This window comes from Platichthys flesus, chromosome 7 (genome assembly GCF_949316205.1).
Source record: "Platichthys flesus chromosome 7, fPlaFle2.1, whole genome shotgun sequence".
Taxonomy (NCBI): domain Eukaryota; kingdom Metazoa; phylum Chordata; class Actinopteri; order Pleuronectiformes; family Pleuronectidae; genus Platichthys; species Platichthys flesus.
In genome coordinates this window covers 10424288-10446706 of record NC_084951.1, presented here as the reverse complement: position 1 = coordinate 10446706, position 22419 = coordinate 10424288, and the positions used below count along the sequence as shown (strand labels likewise).

Sequence of the window (22419 nt, the reverse complement as noted above, 5' to 3'; positions counted from 1 at the left end):
ACGTCTGCTCTCATGAATATCAAACGGAACACAAACACACACTCACTCAGGAAGAATACAAACATACAGTCTTTGGAATAAGCGTTTTTTTTTTAATGTCCAACATTTTTCTGCGGCCACAGGGTACAGCTGTTTCCTGCCATCGGCAAGGAGATGGCAGGATTGCGACATCCCATAAAGAACACACAAGTCAACAAAGACAATCTTCCATCCCTCCTCCTCCTCCTCTCCCCGCTGTGCTCTCGCTCTGTTTCTTTCTTCTGTCACTTTCTCTATTTCAGAGCACATCACAACCAGCTTGTCTCAGCTCGGTCTCTGTGTCTCCCCCACCTGTGTGAATCCTATTGGTCCAAACTATATTAACCTGAAGATGCAGTGTTCACTGCCTGACGTGTGTGAAAGCAGGTAACTAATTGGAATTTGTGCTCGTGAAGCTTCAGCCTTGGATCCATGAAAGTGAAGAGGAAGAAAAAAGGTTAGATTTGGGATAAAACGGCACCATTTACACCCAGAGTGGATCTGTCAGTACAAACGTGTTGACATTCAGTCTAGAGAGGACCAACAGGCGTTTCTAACAGCAGCCATTACAGATGCTCCGCCCACTAATTAACTTCATTAGTTCCCTGTTAATCTCCCTGCTGTCACATGTCAAGATCTCTGCAGTGAAAAACACGTTCGCACCAGAACTCACTCTCCTGAGCTTTGTTGAAGGTGACCAATTTAAAGCAACACTGTGCAGCTTTCACTAAGCAAACAGCGCCCCCTGCAGGCACGCGTCTGAGCAATTATGTGGTTTTCATCTAGAAAATAAACGAAGCTTATCGAGCACTGCCTGTGTCGTCCCAACACACGTAAACATGCTAATGTCGGTGTAAAGAAGTCACTTGGAACCTCTCGCAGGAGATCGTACCTGATCACCAAAGTAGCATAAATCACGATGTGGAGTGGGAGTGAAAGCAGCTCCATTCTGCGAGTCATAAAAAACATTTTGAAGCTGCTATTGTAGAGTAAAAAAGTTGCATAGTGTTGCTTTAATAAACTTTTATTTTCCGATGTTAAGGCCAATGTTTGAAAGCTCAGGGAGGATCTTATATCGCCACTGGTTTGTGAATCTGTGTGTAAACAGACACATTTAATTTTCACATTCTCCTCTTTTCTTGTCCTCACAATCCAGATCCGGAGAAACATTAAATGTAAACAAAAGGAACATCTGAACAAAATAAATTACAATTAATTCTTCAACAACCGCCTCTCGTACAAAATGGCAACATAAATAATCAATACAATGTAAATAAATTATCGATAGATAAAATAAATCTCATGTCTGTACAAGTTAAAGGTTTTGTCTGTTGGGAAAAAAAATGGATCTTTCAAAAAACTAAAAGGAAACGAAAGAGTAAGAGATGGAATGAATGTAGAAGTGTATTTTAGGTGTGCTGCTCTTTTAAAGGACTAGTTGGCTTTATTCCCCTGCAGGAGCACTTGGCAATAACACAGGCGCAAGAAGAGTCATTTGTCACATCCCGGAGGAATAGGAATGACAATATGGTCAGTGTGTGAGATGTGTGTGTTTGTTTTATTCCTCTGTGATGAGTAACGTCCACACCCTCCTCTCTGCGGTAACGTTTTGGACACAGTGATGGCTTCTGACCTAATGTATTTTTCTATTTTATCCCAATGTTTTATATTCACTTCCTCTCTTGTTGCATTAGTGCTTTTAAGTATTTTTTGACCGACACAACGTCGTTTAGACACAGGCGACACAACCTGACAGAGCCAAAACCACATTTTCCTTGAATTTTTCCCCACCCACTGCATTTTCGTCTTTCATGAAAATATTTTCACATTATTCACAATCCTTCAATCCCTCCCAAGACTGGCGAGGTCTGCCTGCCTGTCTCCTTTTGCTTACAAATGCCTGTGTAATGTTACCTTCCGGCATGTTCTCCATGCTCGCTCCAACAGCTGGAGCAGCTGCAGGTGGAGAGACCTGCATCTCAAAACCACTTAAGAGGCTTTTAGCTCTTACATAACTGACATCTCCTCTCCTCTCCTTTCCTCTCTCCTCTCCTCTATCCTCTCCTCTCCTCTCCTCACTGCAAACTGTGCCGAGCTGCAGGAGCTGTCAGATCATGAAACCAGATCTTTGTGCACCGCCCTAAACAACGAGAGCAAATCTGTATGAATGTGTTCTGCTGGGGATCTCTTCATTGACGACATCTAATGTTGGAGGAGAGCAGAATTAGCTCTAATTCTACAGAAATCAAGCCTGTGCCTATATTCTGAGAAATGTGTCATATATTAAAGATATTCTGAAGTAAATTCACAGCAGCCGTATTCAGCCAAAAACAGTCTGGGATGGCAGTCATGTGCTAGAGACGCGAGCTAACACTGTTACAGGTTGATATCAAGCTGGATATGTACTGCAGGTTTCCAAACACTGCGATTCATAATATCTTCCCTCTTAGCTGCTCTCCTACAGGTTGACTTTAGACTTTAGATGTTTCAATGGTACAATTAATAAGAAACAAAAAAGGAAATCAAGATTAAAACCAAACTGTGAATTACATCCATAACGTTCACACCCTGCACAGTTTCAGCTTCATCACAGAAACAATTTAGGATGGTTGATGTAAGCAGTTGTCCCTTTGGCTTGGATTTGCACAGAACCTCTGCTCGAGAAGCTTCTATAAATAAGTCTCCTGGATGCTGCTGGAGAGATCTGACGGGGCCTGCGGCGTCTCCTGAGGCAGGCTGAGTCGCGGTGCATCCAAATGCAAAGACACCTTAAATGGTTGGTTACGTGATACAGCCTCATGCAGAGAGGCAGAGAGATATCTCCCTTCACCCGCCAGGTCCCCAGAACACCAGAGATATGTTGTTGTGATATCAGTCGACTGATATGGTCTGCTTCAGACAGCACCAGGCACAAACACGCACCGACAGATGAAGAGGTCACATTCATATACAGTGGATCACAAAACAGCACAACCTTGTGAAAGAGCGGACACGTTGACACCTTTACAACTCTGAACCTTCACGTGTTGATTTACCTTCTTCTGCCCATCTCATTCCATCAAATCTACTCTCGTATTATAATCCCTTCCTCTATTTACAATCACTTCTCACAACCTGATATTTTCCCTCCAACCACATTTCGTGGTTTAGATAATCTCATCAGATACTATTGCCGGGCCCCTGACGCTGTACACAAAGTTGACGTGTTTGAGGAAAGGTTTCTGAGGAAATGTGTTTTCGGGGGGGACATTTGGGGGGTTTTCTGCTTCTTTTTTTTTTTTCTTCAAGGGGGAAATCGCTCCCTCAGCCACAAACAAGACTGCACTCGCACTGACCTCAATCACAACCTCACATGGACACAATCATTTAAAAAAAAAGAAAACATCACAAGAGATTTTGTCTTCATCTCCAATGAAAAAGATACAAAATGTATAAAAAATGTTATTTACAGTCTTTTCTTTTTTTTCCCCTTTAGACCGATCTTGTCTGGAATAGGCTGAAGTTTGTGTTTGAGATCTGAGGAATTTGTGACAGTTTCAGGTAGTACAGGTGGTTGACTCATCGTCCAAAGAAACGTCAGAGATCACTGTAGGCAGAATGACTCCAAAACCTTTGTCCAATCTGCCTACAAACGTCCTCTTATCCTCTCTGTCTTTCTATCCATCGCTGTCTCCTCTGTCTTTAGCTTGTTTCCCGTCCTCCGATGTCTCAATGAACCCCAGGAGGTCAGGACCATCCATGACCTTTGAACTTGTCCCTGGTGAGCCGAGCTCAGTGGCAATGCATAAAGGGATATGGAGGCTGTCATCAAGACTGTCCTTCACTTCTGTTGGCTCTGAGGTGAAGAGAAGGAAAATGACTCAGTAAGTTCACACAGCGACTCTTCTACTGACTGTAAATTCACCTCCACACAATGAGGACAGAGCAAATATCACAGCAAAATGGAAATGAGCTCCTAAAGGCATGGGGACAACGGGAGAGGAGGGAGATGGTGCTGGAAGAGGTAAATAGTTGGATACTGGAAATGATGCTGCGGAAGAGGAAATCTAAACATAGAGGAAAGGGGAGCATACATAGGAAACTAAAATTTAAAAGGGTGTTTACAGAGGATCAAAGTTCAGTTACAGACAGATGTAAAATAGAGGGGGACAGATGGAGGGTGAGTCGAGGTTGATTTATTTCAATACAAACTTACTCAGAGTCTGGGGAGACTTCAGATATGCTGTGGGAGGTGGCAGACTGGGGAGGAGAGGGGGAGTGTCCGTGGGCAGAGCCATTGGGTCCGGGGTTAGGGGCCGCGGGGGACGGAGGGAGGACGGTGGAACCGAAGGACGCCAGGATGGAGGACAGAATATCCAGGTGTTCACTCGATTGCGGTCGACTCAGAGGGGTGATATTTGAACTCGCGACCTGGGGCACAGTCTGACCTTGATACCTACATGGAGGAGCTGAGTCCAGCCGGCCCCTGGCATGGGGGAGCTGCTCGTGTGGGGGCTCCTCGGAGATCGGGGGAGGGGGGGAGGCAGAGGGAGGCTGGTCGGGGTGTGAGGGCTGACGGGGAGGCAGAGTGCGAAGCCACTCCCGACACGGCTGAGCTGAGGCTCCGCCTCCATTGGTGTCCAGCTCCTCCCTCGACCTACTGCTCATAGCCGACCCGGCCAGGTGCTCCCGGGATGAGGCCTGCCGCCGGGTCAGCGTGTTCAGCTGCGACCTCGACCCGCTGAGGTATCCCTCCATTCCAGCTCCCCCGTTTCCACTCAAGTCCTCCCTTGAGGCGTGGACACTGCCTGCGTGGTGGTTGTCCAGTCTGTCCCTGGATCCTGACAAATTTTCCCTGGATGATGAGACTCGCTGGTGATCGAGCCCCAAGCCCCCTAATGCTGGTCCCTGCCCCAGTCCCAGCTCCCTCCTCCTGGGTAAGAGATCCAGGTTGTCTCTGGAGCCCCTGGAGTCCAGTCGGTCCCTCGACCCCCCAACCGTCTGCCTGCCGAGTGGATCCCTGGACAGCTGCCTTCGGGCAAGTGAGTCCAGGTGCTCCCTGGAGGAGTAGCGAGAGGCTGGCTGGGACAAAGAGCCTGTCCCTCCTCCGGCACCTGTGGCAGAGTACATGCGACCATAGGAGGCAGCAGGAACACCTCGATGGCCCAGAGTAGAGGTTCTGTACCAGTTGAGCTCACTGGGGACTCGGCCCATTGTTGACAGACCCTGGAGTGTTGGGGGACAGCCCATACGATTCTTCAGGATGCCTGGAAGAAGACAATATGAACATGAGAAAAAGAGTAAAGAGCACAAGTGGAATAAAATGAACAAGAATATTGAATTCATAAAAAAGTTATGCTATTCTATAACCATCACGGATGAAGAGGGGTAGGACACAGATGTGTTTTGGAGTAATTAATGACATTTGTATGTCTGTCTACATTCACTGTTTATATTTGATGAATCATAATACCATCTGAGTTTTCTGGACAATCCTGAGGGAGACTTGAAAATGAAGTTTTCCTTTTAAAATACGTTCAGTATCGTAAGTGAGGTTTCCTGCTGACAGCTCCTTTTTCTGTGTGAGTGTGTGCGAGTGTGTGTGTACATGGGTTGTATGTTTTTGTTCAATATTAAGTTTCCTAGAATGTCCGCCATTTCAGCTTCCAGGGTACTTGTGTGATCTCCTGTCTTTCTTTCTCACTCCCTCTGTGCGTGTCTTTGCATGTGTGGTGCACCTTCGTGTGCACACGCCAGTTCTAAATGTGTTCTGAGCATACTGAATGCACAGCATATATAAAAGTGTCACCCACGGTTTTAGGGCCTGTGTTGTATAGGTATGTTTTATGCAGACAGGCCACTCTGCTGATTCCAGAAATAGAGAGCTATGTGGGGGATACACACACTCCTGCACGGTTAGCACATGTATGTTGAAAGTGAGTCATGACATGCTGACCATCTTATTATATTCTAACTTTGACTTCAGACACACATGCTCTGTTTTGCACACCCAGTAAGTGGGTGCCAGGTAAAATGGAGGGCGTTCAGAAACAGTTAAACCTATTGCACCTATGACTGATTTAAGAAGGATAAACTACAGAGTAGAATAATATTTAAAGCAATTTCAAATTCAATGTGCTCTGAGTATTTATTTTAATGACTTTGAGTTTTTCTAACCCTTGCGGTGCCTGTGTGGCTGCGTGAGGCCATTCTCATCCCCACTGGTCAGTGCTCCATCAAGCTGGTTGTTGTTGGCAGCATCCTTGCTGTAATCTGCTCCCAGGGGGCGCTCTGAGCCCCACTTTTGCAGCGTGTGCGTATCACACTCTTCCAAAGCTGGCCAATAGGACAGAAGGTCATTTCCATCCAGATCTGTCCAACACACACGCACACAAAACCACTTTCTGGTTACTGGAAGTTAAAAGGAGGAAATCTGTTCCCACACCAGGTACAACTATTGACCAATGACTTCTCATAAAAAGCTCATTTAGTCGAGGTAAAGACATTAAAAGCCGACATTGTGGGAACTCACTATATCTGCTGTCATAGCTGAACATAATTTATCTCTCAATATGTTCTCTTGCCTGATTCATCTTTTGAATTTTACATTAACTATTCTGCAACATATTTGAGCATCTAAACTAACACCAAACAGATCCATGTATTAAATACTGTAGCAGTTGTCAGCAGACAAACAGCATATACTGTGTGTGCTGAGCTGTATGTGTTGAGCATGTACAAAGTGATTTAAGAAAAAGGAGCTGATGAGGAGAGGTATCTAGTCCAACAGATGAATAAAAAACGTTTTATCATAGATTTTTCAGTGAGGTAAATAGATGGGCAAATTTATTAAGGCTGTTACTTCCATTCCTTCCGTAATCAATTAATATGTCAGAAATGCTTTCATATACTTTGGCCAATAACAAGCCTAATGGCCTCTTGAATAAAACCAAACTTCCCTCTATTAGTTTAAAATGCCGATATGATCACTTGCTCAGTTGATGGCTCAACAGAATTGAGGAGAGCGTTTCATGCTTTGTCACAATGAACAGGAAACTGGGAGCCTTCAGTCAGAAGCCTGCTCTGTTCTAACTCTTCACTTCGCCTGCTCTGACCATCTGGATCCTGTCCTCCCCCATTTTGACAACATCAGTCAGCATTTCCCTCTAAAAGGAGGTCATGTCATCCAGATGGCTTGATTAGCTGAGAATTGATTACTTATATGGATTTATAGATTTCCATGTCTGGTCTTTTCTCACAGTGAAACCTTTCACAGACCCTGTGTATACATGACATTTAATATTACACACTTCAATGTGCATTAATTATATATTCTCAATGACGTCTTTTCATTTTTGATAGAAGAACAACAGGTATTGATAAATTACTACTTGCACTGGCATTTCCGCTTGATATATGTGTACACTGTTATTGCGCCCACACATGCTTCGTCATATTTGAGATTTAAGATTGGACATCTTCCTATAGCAGGAGACTCCTGCTGTCAGGTACATGCGTGTTCTTATCAACTGCTCTCATCAGGTGCCTATTACTGACTTAAAAAAACGTAAATCATCGCAATATCTAAGAGATTGCCAATCTACCTTTGGTGCCGTTGTGGGTGGGCTCGGTCAGCAGGCGCTCACTGTGATTAGAACGTTTGAATCTGCGCTGGATGCGTCCACGGAGCCGGACGTTGTCCTCGCTCTCAGAGGAAGGGATGGAGAGACTGCGCTCCTCCTCCATGGAGAGGTCAGAGTCTGAGTCTGAGTCCTCACCTGGAAGCAGGGAGGGAGAAGAAGGATAGAGAGAGAGAAGAAGGACAGGTGAAAGGTGAGACGGAGACAAAGAATTATAAAAGGAAAAGATAAGGATGATAAATTGCTCATGTCAGCGATAGCAATAGATTAAAAGAAAGAAGCAGAGGTGCTTGTCACAAGTGTGTTTTTATGTCCTATCTTAAGGGGTCTGAGTGTGTTTGTTTGTGTGTGTGTGTGTGTTTGTGTGTGTGTGTGTGTATGTGTGCGTGCATGTGCTTGTGCGTGTGTGTGTGTGTGTGTGAGTGCTGACCTCCGTCTCTGTGGAACATGGCTACATCCAGGTCTGTCGCTCCGGTGTGGACGATGTTTTGTTCCAGAGTCTGACGAGCTAAAAGATTTTCTCTGAGGGGGGGGAAAACGAGAGTGGTGAGTGAACTCATGAACTAAACTACATGTGCATACATACTCACTCATACAGTAAGTCTTATGTGTAATAATACAGGCTGATACAAATTTAAAAAAAAGAGCAGCCACACATACAATATCTACAACATGCACCCACAAAGCACACTCACACACACACATACACATACACACACACGCATACAGAGCCACTGAGCCATATCAGCCCATCTTAGAGTATATTAGTGTTGCTCTACATACACTAAAGCACATTGTTCCATTCAATCTTCTTCATCTTTACCCCACTGACCCACAAAATACATGACATGATTTGTATTTGCAAGAGAGTTTCCTCCCTGAAGCATTCTCATCTCAAATAAGAGCCACAGAGAGACAATGAAACCTGACAGACAGATTTCTATTTGAGTTTTGATCCATAATTCACTAAAATATTAGTTTGCCATGTTGATGCCGTTGGTATTAACCCATTCACTCTTGAACTACTATGTGGAGGTTTTTCCACTTAAAAAGTTGTGATGGCTTCCTGTGTCTGTTTGAAGATTGTTGTGTTTCTGTGAGTTATATACTGTACCTGGCGGAGCTGACAGAGGAGATGGTGGAGGTGCCCAGGGTGATGCGATGCAGTCCGCTCTGTTCCAACAGAGATGCATTGTGATATGGATTCTGAGACAGGGACACATGGATTATTTATAGGAGGGAAAACCATTTTAAGAGTCTTGTTCTGTTTTATGTAGAAAATAAAATTGTCTTTTTTTTAACATCACAAACCGCTCGGTTCAAAGAGTCAAAATCCCAATTATATCGTGGGCAAACCTTCATCATGTATTTCTACATTAAGGACATCTTATTGACACTGGGGTTTTCTATGTAATTAGTATTTATATAAAATGACTGGGTGATAATTATAGTATAAGTAATAGTTTGTGTTGGCATTTTAAAACTACAACCCCCATTATATTTCAGTGTAATGCTGAAAGCTGATGAAAAAAAAAACAGATGGAGGCATGACCCAAGCTTTCTCTGCTGTATTAGCCCACTTTATAAATAAGAAATGATACAGTATGAGTCAGATACTCAGATACAAAATGACGCTAATAGATGGTCATGGCTTCAGAGTGAGTGTGTGTGTGTTGATGTGGTACAGTCATTTGTCCCACTTGGGAAAGTTCTCTAATGGGTAGGAAGAGCATTGGAGGGAAATTGTGTTAAAAGAATGCACGCAAACACACACACACACACACACATCCAGGCTACAGATAGAGAAGATAGAAGAAGGAAAGAAACCAGGGCAGGGTTACACACACACACACACTCTCTCTCTCTGAGCAGGCACTTTGCTGTGAGCGTGGTTAAGGAGCGGACAGGACTCCACTGGTCGGTATTCTGTTTTAACTGGGTCAGCAGAGAACCCTGAAGGCAGAAGGAGAGGAGAGAGGGAGGACGGGGAAGATGGATGGACGGAAGGAGGAATTGGGGGCAGAAGGACTTTTGTGCTGTCTAATAATGGACAGTGAGAATGGGCCTCCAGAAAAGATTATACTGTAGAAAGATGCTAACTGCCTTTGGGATCCTGTAGTGAGTTGATTTAAAGCTTCATCAGGCTCTTAACCCTCAAGGATGTATTGGGTAATAGGACAATTTCATTAAAACATCATTACACATGCAAATAGTGACGTTTAAATTCTTTTGTATGGTATGTTTACAAGGTAGTTCAGGTCAAGATACAAAATCAGCAGGAAGATGTTTGGGTTGAGAGGAGACGAGCTCCAGCGTGTGCGTGGGACTCACTGTGTTCTGAGGAGCTCTGGGTGGATCTTCTCCAGGACTCTTCTTACCAAGAACGGCGACACTCCAGGCCTCCTGCACCTCTGAGTTAAACACTGTGAACACCAGCATCACCGACAGACCCTGGGAGAAGTGGAAGGACAGAGAGAGATGGTTTTCAGGTTATAATCTAAAAGATCCTTACACTAAAAAGTCCTGCACATCCCAATCATAATACATTTACACGTATAAAGTGAGTAACTACAAAATTAGGTGAAAGCAGTAATAAAAAGTATTGCTTGAATTACTGCTTTTTTTAACTGTGAAATTGTATACATTACTTCTTCCCTGACTACAACATACACTGCTCATACCTGCACTAGGCAGAGGACATCAAATATGTAGTAGAAGGCAAGGATGCTGTTGTTCACTGCCATGAGACCACACAGCCAGGTGGCGGTGGCTACCAGCAGCAGAAGGATGGCATTACGGATAGTCGCACTGGATCCAGAGATAGAGAGACAGGGGAAACAAAGAGGGCAGTGGGGGAGAGCAAGGTTAAATTTGGATTTACCGGGATGATATAACACACTTCCTGTGAGCTGTGCTGGATGACTGCAGAAAGCAACAGAAAGTCAGAACGAGCAGGAACAAGAGCCCTCAGATAAAAAAGGATGAATGCTGAGACGGAAATGTGGCAGTGAGGAAAAGAGAGACAAACACCAAATAGCTGAATCCCCAACCCGTGAAAATCAGGTTTGGTTAACATGTGGGCAGTCAACACCCTGGATCATAACCTGCGGGTGCAGTAAATAAATGCCACTCTGAAAGAAATGTACAGTTTTGTGATGTCACAAACCAGAGAGACCAATCCAATCAACTTGTGGGTGGGGCTCAGCAGCTGAAAAAAGGCTCATAACCTGAATGTGAGCTTTTAGCTTACTAATATATCTTTTTCACAAAGGAAGGAAGGTAACGAGATTTTGGGGCCATCCTTTTTTGTCTGACAAATCTTTTGAATATGCAATTTTGAGGAACAAAGAAAAAGATTTTGATAAAGAGTATGAAAGGTGTAAAAGCAGCTGGAGTGGGACCCTAAGGGAATTTATTTTTTGCAGTTCTTGCAATTCTAAAGAAAGCAGGTGTCCACAGACTATTTCTATCTTTGTATCATACTCTTACGCCAGTAGGTAAGTACTCACATGACAGGCAGCTTCTTGGTCTCCTTCTGTGATGGGTTACAAGACATCTTAGCTACAGTTGTGAAAATCCCTCCATTCACCTAGAAAGAGGCAGATCGATAGAGTCAGGCAACGATTTAAGGCTTGTATGCTAATCAAATAGTGCCACTAGAAACACAAGGCATAAAGATAAACAAGATCAATGTGGACAAAATATACATATGCAAAGATAAATTAAGGTAAATAAACAATACATAGGAACAATAATGATAATTTCAACTATGACATCAATGCACTGAAACTATTCATGAGCATCATAAAACCTGGCACACTTATCTAAGCACTGCTGTGATGCTGAAAAAAGGAAACTTGTTAGCTTGATGTGGGGAGCAATTAAAATTATGGTCCAGTAGTAATCAAGAACAACAAAAAAAAGAAGCACATAACTGATTACACAACATTTTCACTCAGGTTTTTGTAGACACAACATGAAGCATATCAAGACAGTCAGGGAGACAGTTACCAGAATGACGATGGCAATAGGTCCAGCGAAGCTCCAGATGAGTTTGTCATAGATGGAGATCCAACAAAAGTCTGGGTTCCCATAACCCTCTGGGTCCAATCCCACTGCCAGGCCTGCAGGGAGGAGACACAGGCATGACACAGATCAGACAAAAGATCAACTCTATAGATCTATACGGAGAGACAGCAGTCAGAAAGGGTTTGACAATATAATAGCAGTCCTAACAGGCATTATCTGAGTGACAGTGGTGGAAACATGTCAAAGAATGAATGTTAGATATTAAACTTTTAATTATTAGTCCTAATTATATGATTAAGTAATATAAAGTTGAGCAGACCATTAACCAACTTCCATTAAGGTGCCGGCTGAGGTTGTCAGGAAATGTGTACATGATCACTTCCTTGTATGTCCTTGTTTGAACACTGTCATAGTTGTAACAGTAATTCATTAATATAGAATTCATTGAATTCATTGAATTGCAAAAGTAAGAGAGTCACAACCGGCAAACACACCTCTAAGCCTGAGGAAAGAAACATACTGCCAGTGTGTGTGTGTGTGTGTGTGTGTGTGTGTGTGTGTGTGTTTGTGTGAAAGACGGGAAGAAAGCAGACAGATATTACTTACTGAGTGTGTCAAGGAAGAAATTGCTTGCGTGTGTGTGGATGTGTGTCTGCGCTTTGCTATCGCCATATTAAAATGTCACTGAAACCTGCTTAATACAAGTGTCAATAGGACTCCTTATCTACACAGCCAGACTCACTGGGAATGTGTGTGATGTGTTGGTGCATATACTGTATATACATACATATATATGTTTTCATATATGTTGTCATGGATGTCTTGACTGTGAGTATATAATGATGCATAGACACATTTGCATGTGTGTGTGTGTGTGTGTGTGTGTGTGTGTGTGTGTTACCTGTGATAATGGCGGGCACGCCCCAGCCAATGGCGTAGTAGAATCTCATGGCTCCATAGTTGATATTGCGCTGCTCAGTCTGCATGCGGTAGATATGAAGGCCCTCGACGAACATCCAGGCAAACGTGGACATGAAGAAGTAATGGAGCAGGATGGCGACGACCGTACACAGAAACTGGAGGGAGAGAGAAATAAACGCATTTAGAAAGGGAAGGATAAGAAAGCAAAAGAAGGAGCAGAAAATTTTAGATAGAAAAGGAAAGAAAGATAGAAGTAGTAGGAGTCATAAAAAGATGGAAAAAAAAGCAGGGAGGAAATAAGGAAGGTGAAGGGAGGCAGCAGGAAAGTGTCAAAGAAAAAATTTGAAATAAGAAAGTGAGAGGAAAGAAATAACCTGATCCTTTATATTGATTTTGTGACAGTTGAGCGCAGACGTCTCGGCAAGAGACCAATACGTCTTTATTAGTGAACAGCAGGTGTCAGCAATGAAGGAACAGGCATGTATGATTTAATTAGCAACACCACTAATTAAGGCAGTTTATGCGTGTTACAGTATATCTCCATGAAATGCACAAAACAAACGATATGAAATCAAATGAATGTTTTTAATTTGCAAAATTACAGTAAAAACACTCAAGAGCCTGTTTAACTGTGATTAGGGGCTTTACATTAAGCAGAATCAGAAGAAGAAAGCACAGAAAGTATGAATAAATGTCGAAAATATAGAAATGTTGAAATGTTGAAATGTAAATATATAGAAACAAATACATGCGGAAAAAAATAAATGTAAAAAGGTTTAGGTATTTTAATTACTGAGTTGGTAATTACCAAATGTATTATATTTAGTATTTTTGTATTCAAATTATTTGGGAGGAATGCATTTGTTCAATTATCTATTTATTTGTGTGTTAGTTTCAGAGTTTGGCAGTTACCATCCTCCATATAAAATATCATCTAAGTGCATGTTTGCTAAGTTATTTGTGTTGTTTTGAAATGTTGCTGAAACAGTGTGATACACAAGGAGAACTTTGTCTTTTTTGCCATCGTCGTGATGCAATCCAGAGGACACGTCAAGTCAGTGTTAAGTGATGCCGTAATCTGCTATAACTTGATATTCTGAGGTGAGTCAATTGGTTTGACTGCACGTCATCAGGAGTGACAATGACAATTACTGTTTTGTCAGGGCAGAGGAAACTCCCAAATAGCTTTTCTCAATCAAGTTCTGCAGCTTGGTTTCGGCAGCAATGCTAAACTTCCTCGTGAATAATGCAGAAAATTAGCATTTAAGCTTTCTGTGAAATTACCCTCAGGCTGCCGTGACGCCTGTTTGGAGAGGTTTAATCAGAATGCAGCCTTTGGTCTCTTCCCTTTGTTTGGCCTGTTGAGACGATGCCATTCAAACTCAAGTGGATCTGAAGTACAGCACCAATTTGTCTTGTCTGTGTTCGGCATTTTGAGTTCAAAGCCGAAATGATGATAACAGGCACTGTCTTCTATAACTGTGTTGTTTGTCAGAAGGAAGAACAAAATCCAAACCAACCACAGGGAACAACTTGAAAACACACAAGTTGAAGTAGATAGCTGCTGGCAACTATCAGCCTGTTTTAAAAGCCAGAGTTTGAATACTAAGTACACTGTTACTCCCTGACTACTTACCAGACACAGATGGACGCTTTAAAAGCCAAACCAAACCACCCCAGAGAGGCCACAATTAAAACTCTCCCTCTCTACCAGAATCTCCCATCCATCCACTATCTATAGTGCTGATGCATTGAGGAGAATCCAACCCCAGCTGACATTGGGTGGGAGGTGGGGCACATCCTGGCCAGCTGTGAAATCAGAGGGTCTTCATTTATCTCCATACGCTCCCTTGTGTCTTCGCCGGACTTCTCCTTTTCTTTTTCTTATATCCAGTTTTGCCTCTGTCCCTTGTTAGAAACGTCATCAACACGTCCACTCACTTGTGGAGAAACTTCTGAAGCACCTCCTCCTGTTTTGTTACATGAGCTCATTCAGACATTATCCAGAGTTTTAAAGGTTCAGTGTGTAGAATTTAGTGACATCTACGGGTGAAGTGGCATGTTGCAGCTGAATACCCCTCCCCTCACCCTCCCCTTCCAAACATGAAAGAGAATCTGTGGTAACCATTAGTTGTCCTTAAAAACTGGAAATGTGTTTAGTTTGTCCAGTCTGGGCTACTGTATAAAACATTGTGGCCACCGTAGAGAGGACCAGTTCCCGATGTAAATATAAAGTATTTAAATATAAAGGGACCATTTTAGGTAAAATTCAGACGATTAAGATTCTAACACATATTTTATATTCAATTCGTGCCACTAGATCCCTTTCACACTGGACCTTTAACAAGACGACTGGCAGGAGAAATTCTCAGAAAGTCTGCAGTTTGTCACCCGGACATTTGTGTTCTCACATAGAGCCCCACTGGAGATCATCCAGAGTTCAGGACATGTCTGAAATCAGCTATACAGAGACAAAAAAAATGATGCTCACATGGTCCCAAGTCAATCTAACCCCAATATGCATGTCGAACCATGGGAAATGTTCTTGCTGGGAGGACACTGCTAACCACTCCAACACCTATCAATTTATCCAAAAACTTAATCTTGAATAATCTGACGAACAAAACAAGCATCTTGGAAATCAGTTAGGGTTTTTATAAGTTGCCTGGCTGCCAAACACAATAATAACCTGTTGTGCTTGTAAATAATAATTATAGAAATGAATCAAATTGAACTTTTCTATTTGCGCATAAGAAAACCATGGCAGCATCCCTGAGTTGTTGAAGACATAATAGTTTCTGGTTGCAGAGCAGAGAGAACAATTGAAATGTAAGATACGTCTCTCAGCCTTCGTGGGCTCTTTGTGAAAAGAGAGAGACACTTCAGTCATTAAACACAACAGTTGAGCGACTTACATCTTTATGTTGCGGGAAATAATCGTATGAGTCCCAGATTTTTTAGGTTAAAAGGAGCTCAGAAGAAATTCCTGACAACACAGCCAAAGACGATACAGAAATAACTGCAGCCTTGGCAGTGACAGAGCCAGACACTGAGTTTCCCACTCCCACTCGTTCACACATGAATACAACCACTTCAAGATACACACACACACACACACATAGATAGATAAGCTAAAGTATGCACAATCACATGAAAACTAGTGTGCACACCAACACACACGTCCGCTGAGCAACTAACATGTTCTCCCAAGCATGATGAACACGAATTACAGAACATATTGTTCAGCTAGAAGTAACCAGTTGCACTCTAAGAGCCATACAGTCGACTATGTTGGGGTTTCAGCTTAATTAATTAGATTTCATGCTGAGTGAGAACATATTTGCACTTCTCTCTCTACAAGACTGCTCTTTAAACACACACAGGCACACAAATACACACATGCACATTTGTGATGTAACCGAGACAGAAAGTGGTCAGAAGGACCGGGGAAGGAAACAAGAAGACGGATTAACACGGGAAAGACAATGACACCAACATAACTGTAAAGGAGCAAACATTTAATGATAAAGATAAATACAATTGACTTCATCCCAAGAGCTAACCTAACCTGAGATAGATGTTGAATACAAAAATTTAATTATATAAATTTCTAAGTTTGAAAGGGAAGTGCCAAACACGTAGAAGAAGACTCAGATGAAGGTGTCGTCTTGGAAAGACAATGAAATTCAAGAGCTTTTGTATTTTGCAGCCTTTCTCACATGGTCTACCTAGTCACCACCTCATGTCTAAATGTTCTGGATGTTGTCATGTTATTGTGAGCCCGTCAGACCAAGACCATCTCCTGCTGTGTTCGTAACATGGGACAAAGTCTAGAAAATGTCAAGACCAAATTTTCCAGTTTTTTCCCAGAGTTCATATCTAAAACATCTGAAATCTGCACAATGACAGTCCCAAAGCAAACGTTGGTTCATCCAAAAAGCTGCAAGTTGGGAACCAGGGGGGACAGTGATGTGGCAGAAAAAGAAATAGACAGGAAAGCTAAAGCCAAAACCTACCTGTTGTTCTGTCTGATTGACCCCGAGCAGGAACACCAGCTCCGACAAAAACATGGCCGCTGCAGTGTTTGAATGGATGCTCCTGGTGTTGGACTTGAGGCCTCGCAGGCAGGACAGCACCAGGACAGTTAGGAGGAGGGCCAGCATGGAGAGGCACAGAAAGGAGTATGTGACGAGCGCCAGCGTCTCCAGATCGCCCTCCAACTGCTGCTCATAGGGAGAGGACAGAAGGGACAAGGGTGGAGAGACGATATAGAGAGGTCAAGGCAAAGCTGTCAGAGGGAAGGCAGTACAGAGAGGGAGCTTAGGATGAAAAGGACGAGGTGAAACAAGGCAAAGAAAGAATCTAATCTACAGCATCTTAGTACTTTCTTATGATTCTTCTAGACTTTTGATATTTAATAAATATTTTAAAGAAGAGCTAAATCCAGTATAAACCAGGTACGTTCAGAGAAATGTACATCTCGAAAATCATCACAGTGAGGATTCTGACGCTACAAGGTTCCTATTCTCTCGTGGACAAACTTGAAGATCTGATACACATCGTTGCTCAGTATGCTGGTGTGCGATGGGCAGAGGGTTTAGCATTGAATCCTGAAAATCTGCTACAGCTGTAACAAGACTTCCTTTAGCCTTCAAAATGTCATCCACGATTTAATTCTTCAGGATTTCAAATTTCTACACCGACTTAATCCAGAAATTACTAGCGAAGAGGGTTCACCGAAAAAAGAAGGAAAACCAAGGGGAGAAGTATTGATATTAAATTTATAATGAATCCACTAAAACTCTTACTGTGAGAAAGAGACCTACGAATGAAATAAAATGAATATAAGTGTGTGGTTCCTAGAGTAAAAGCACTGAGAGATCACTAACCTCTCTGTGTGAACTGTCCATCAGCACGCCGATGGTGCCCAGTCTGTGGCACTGACAGCGGACATGAGAGGTGTTCCTGTAAACCACCGTACAGTCCCTAACCATCCAACAACCTCCTGCGTCGTACCTGCACAGAGCGAGAGAGAGAGAGAGAGAGAGAGAGAGAGAGAGAGAGAGAGAGAGAGAGAGAGAGAGAGAGAGAGAAGGGGAGGGGGAGACTTATGAGCAAATTGTCCACTGTGAACCATATCAGGCATTTACGGTTCCTGTGTTACTATGATACTGTCTTAATAATTGAAATCAAATAATTATAAAGTGATTATTCAAATCATCTAATCAGTAACCGGATCCCATTTCTAAAGAGCGCAGGTCTACTTCAAAGTGTTTCCAAATATATATCGATTTTCACAGCTATACGAGATACACAGATTTATTACATTGACAATGACTGTGTTCCATTAGGGTTCCAGTTCCAGAATCCCATTACAAGCATGCTGGCTTACTGCAATAGCGTACTTGGATTTAAGAAACCGATCCATCATTACTATTACTATTAATTATACTGTTGCTTTAGCTACTGTGTCAGGTCTGCAGAAAGGAAAGTGTATTATAAATCTGGCTGGACAGATATGGGCCTTTATTAGATCGATGTATTTGATGAAGAGGACTTTAAAAACAAAAAGTGTCTCCACGTAGAGACATAATATCTCCAATTACATATTGATTCATTCATATTGCCATAAAACATAATGATACATATTATTAATGTCAAATTTTATAGAATTTTACCTGTATAAATACATCAAGCCTTATACAATATCTCAAGGTAGCGTGTATATATGTGTACTCACTGGCTGCTGTGGTTCCACTGTACACACAGTGGCTTACTGCGATTGGCCGTCTCCAGCAGCTTGAACTCCAGCAGGATGGGCTGGTCCAAGTGTCCGCCCACAAACGTCTGGTTGTTGTAGACAGAAATAGTGACCACCGGGGAGTTCATTACCGGGTGTCTGGGCAGCCTGGGGGGGCAGAAGGAGCAGAGTTACTGTACGTGGAAGAGTTTGAAATCCCTGTTGGGATGGTAAAAGATGAGCAGGGGGGAATGAGACTTGTGTGCTTGATGAGACACAAATTACTGTTTATTGAACACCTACTGAAAACCGCACATTTTGTTACTTAGTAATTATGCCCAGAGGTGAAATGAGGAAGAGCAAGAGGGGAGAGGGACGGGAGGTGAGCGAGGGAGAAAGAGAGAGAGAGAGAGAGAGAGATGGAAACAGATGTCAAGCAAGGTGAAATTGGAATTAGTGCTGAAGTTACTACTCCATTGACCTGCTGCTCAACTGACCGGCCTTAATTACCCTCAATTTTCATCATCAGTTAATCATGTTAGTCATTTATCAAGCAACAAGGATAAACATGGTCTGTGAGTGCTGGGACAGGCACATATACAATGTCACCACTAACATTAATTATGTTCATGTTTAGTTGCTGCTGAAGGAAATTTGATCAGTCATTAAATCCAGGGTTTCATTTAGTAAAAGAGCTGAAGCATATCTGAGCACAAGCAGGTATTATGAGAAATGAAACTTTGTTGTGCTGTTCACCACTCAATAAAAGACACGTTACTAAGCTAGATTTCTTACTTTCATAGAAACACAAGAAAGTTCTGAGAGCTGCTGTAAACACATATTTATGTGACTGTTTCCCACCTCACTCCTCTCCGGTCTGTGTGATACTTTGGAGGCAGAGCTTCACCCACACTTCTATAGATCAACATGATGATGATGGAGATGGGCGGCTCGGGCAGTGAAACGGTGCGCCTCGCTGCGGTGTATTCTCCTGTCTGATTGGCTGAGGTACCAACAAGGGCCGGAGCAGCGTTCTGAGGAGCTGAGGCTGAATACAGAAGGGACTGTCAGTATATTCTCTAAGTTTCAGACACGTCAAGCCTTTAAAGCTACTTGTGTATCTCTTACGTTCTTTCTCTGTCCGCTCCTTCTCCTTCCAGCCCTGTTGTTGCTGCCGCTGTGGCACCAGGGCACCAGGGGGCAGTATCACATGGGTGTAGGGATCCCACAAAGCTTGACTGCGAAACAGAGCGTTGTGGTAACGTGGGAAGCGCCGACGCACATGGGTGTGGTTCTCAACCCGGTCCAGATTCATGACTGAAGAACAGAGAGAGATAAACAAGTGTTTGTTAGTCTGCAGAATAAAACTCCCACAAACTGGAAGTCATTGCTGAGAGGAAGGGTAAACAATGACACCACTAACATCCTGCATTCTAAAGAAGCGTTACACCATATTCAGATATGGACAGTTAACACAATCAATGCAGGTTCATTGTTCATCAGAAGACAATTAATTGTTGATGACACAGCCACACCATTCAGATAACAGAGTTAGTGCTAGCTCGCCATTAGCCGCCATAGTACAATCCGAAGGAGGGGCAGTCTTGGCGTTGCAGAGAGGCATTAGGCCTATTACCTGAAGTTCTTTGCCGTTTGGTTTTAGGATCATTATTAGTAAGTCCCGAATAATAGGTTATTATTTTTTGAAGCGTAGTGGTGAAGTGCGGTATAACACACCATTTCCCTGTTGAAATATGATTATATCTCACACAACACAACAGGTGTCAATATCCATTTTTCTCACTACATATGCTTCCTATTGTCCAAAAATTAAGATAAATGTGGATTATGAAGAAAACAAATAAAATCATTTCTATTTTGGTGGGCAGACATATCAAAGCCTCATGGGACCTGTAGTTGTTGAAACACTATAATAAATGATAGAGACATTTCAATGAAGTTCATCAGTAAACACAGATGTAACGCACACAAAGGGCAGCCTCTGTATAATGTGTCTGGTTTTGAGGAGGATGAGGATGAGGATGAATCAAGTCGAGTTTCCTGTGAGCAATGAAACATCCTGGAACAGAATCTAACCCAGAAGTGAAGGAAGGGGATTTGATCCATTGTGTCCCAAGTGTGTCTGCGTTATTTTTGTCTGCTGTGGTTTTTTCTACTAGGAGCTCAAGTAACAGAGCAACCAAATGTGAGAAATCCCTCTGCAGCACTGTGTAATTCAGTGGGAAATTTGTCACTTTATATCATAATGTGTTTTGGGACAGCTGAACATGATTTGATACGGGGCCTTTTTACTTAAAACACTGATTCACTTTAATATCTGCTGCAGTCACGTCCAGTACATCTTTGTGGTTCTTTTTCAGAAATACAAGACGAGCAAGTGGAATTCTACATTGGCTTTTCAATAAACCTCTGACATTGTGAGAAATGTGAAAGATTTTTCTCCATTTGGAAAAAGATATGATTGACATATCAGCATTGGTTTGCTGATCAACGCCTGTATAAAAACTTTATATAACTAAAATAAACATGGATAAAGGATATGAATTTGTTTATATATTACATAAAAAGAGAATTGTTTTAATCAAGTTCTATATATATATATATATATATATATATATTATAATACTTTTCTTTTAACTTCGATAGTAAGATTACAATTTTAATAGATAAACAAATTATTTAAAGAAATAAATTGCATTTGAGGACTTACAAGAACCACAACGCAGTTTGAAACACAGTCAGTGTGTGTGTGTTTGTATGTGTGTCGGATCTATCAATATTCTTTTCAATGTTATCCATTCTATCCCATTTGGCTAAGAGCGTGAAATTTGGTGTTGGCTGTATTTCTTATTCCTTTTTCTCTCGCCGCTATTGCTGAATTTACACCCTCCGTCTGGGAATCTCCTTATAGCTGCTGTTTTAAGGTTATTCAACAGCATTCTACATGAATTGTAAAGAGGAAGCAAATATAGCTAAACACAGAGGAGTTGAAAGTCACAGAGAAAAACATGAAAGAAGCCATTTCAGGTTGGCTGATACAGACCACAAACAAAACAAACCACACTGGGAGAAGCTGGTGAGCCAACACACAGTAGCTGGAATTTTGATGAGTTTCATGAGTTTTGGTATTTTACAGAACTTCAATCTGCGGGAGTTGCTAAGAGCATTAACTTAGTGTGAAATTCATTGTCTGGTTTCATCTCTGCCAGAGCTGCTGCTGTTGCTATTTCAACCCTATTTACCAGTATTTCAACCCAGCTTCAGTGTGAAGGAGTTAAATCAGGATGAAAGAAAGTAAAGCTGTTTTCAGCCATGGTAAATATCTAGAAAATCGGGTCCAGAAGTTTTCCTGACTTTCCATTTGGGCCTGAACCATTTGCAGCACAGTACGCAAGTACTAGTGTCTTGAAGCGGATACGGGCAGCCACTGAAGGCTACCAGTTACCCTGTACAGGAAATGCTACAATAAAATAACTGTAATGATAGGTGTTCATTAATATTATACTCCAACCTACGAGAGTTTGTGCTTGTGTGTGTGTGTGTGTCTGTGTGTGCTCAAGTCATCAGCTGCTCAGCGTGTGTGTGTGTTTGTGTGTGTGTGTGTGGGAGTGTGAAATTCATCTCTGTGCAGCTGCCAGTGCTGGCTTAGCTGTAATCATTTGCATTAACACCGTTCATCTCCCGCTTTACACTGAGTCATTCTGCTTGATTTCACAGCAGTGTTTTGCTGCATTATAAAGAAAACCGCTGCAAATCGTCTGTTCAGATTAAGAGTTTATTAGTCTCTTCTCTTTTTATTGCATCGACTAGTGATTAGCTCTTTTACAAGGCCTGAGTGTCTGTGACTGAGTGAAGTCGTTTTGAACTCACCAATGTTGGGAGCAACCAGCGCCACAGGGTTGAGATATGTGAGCTTCATGTTTTGAGCCAGAATCTGAGTGTACTGCTCCAGCAGCTCAGTTAGCTCGGCCGGGCCGCCACCTGGGATGTGGTTCTGACTCTGAGCCAGCGCCCGCCAGAGGCCGGAGGTGGCAGGACCCAGCAGCACGCTGCAGCCTCGCAGGATGTTCT

The 22419-nt window shown here is 42.5% G+C and overlaps 1 protein-coding gene across 1 annotated transcript in view; it reads right to left on the bottom strand.

Annotated features, from left to right (window-relative positions):
- Positions 1 to 89: 89 nt before the first annotated feature.
- Positions 90 to 22419, bottom strand: part of celsr3 (cadherin, EGF LAG seven-pass G-type receptor 3) — a 98305-nt gene continuing 75975 nt past the window's right edge. Inside the window, exons 21-37 of the mRNA XM_062392951.1 lie at positions 22219 to 22417; positions 19456 to 19644; positions 19189 to 19375; positions 18328 to 18495; positions 17477 to 17603; positions 16604 to 16810; positions 12568 to 12742; positions 11649 to 11761; positions 11147 to 11226; positions 10319 to 10445; positions 9969 to 10088; positions 8752 to 8843; positions 8068 to 8159; positions 7602 to 7775; positions 6175 to 6369; positions 4214 to 5264; positions 90 to 3853 (exon numbers count right to left, since the gene is read on the bottom strand). Coding sequence (XP_062248935.1) covers positions 3826 to 3853; positions 4214 to 5264; positions 6175 to 6369; positions 7602 to 7775; positions 8068 to 8159; positions 8752 to 8843; positions 9969 to 10088; positions 10319 to 10445; positions 11147 to 11226; positions 11649 to 11761; positions 12568 to 12742; positions 16604 to 16810; positions 17477 to 17603; positions 18328 to 18495; positions 19189 to 19375; positions 19456 to 19644; positions 22219 to 22417 — 3324 coding nt within the window. The 3' untranslated portion in view covers positions 90 to 3825. The remainder of the gene's footprint in view (positions 3854 to 4213; positions 5265 to 6174; positions 6370 to 7601; positions 7776 to 8067; positions 8160 to 8751; positions 8844 to 9968; positions 10089 to 10318; positions 10446 to 11146; positions 11227 to 11648; positions 11762 to 12567; positions 12743 to 16603; positions 16811 to 17476; positions 17604 to 18327; positions 18496 to 19188; positions 19376 to 19455; positions 19645 to 22218; positions 22418 to 22419) is intronic.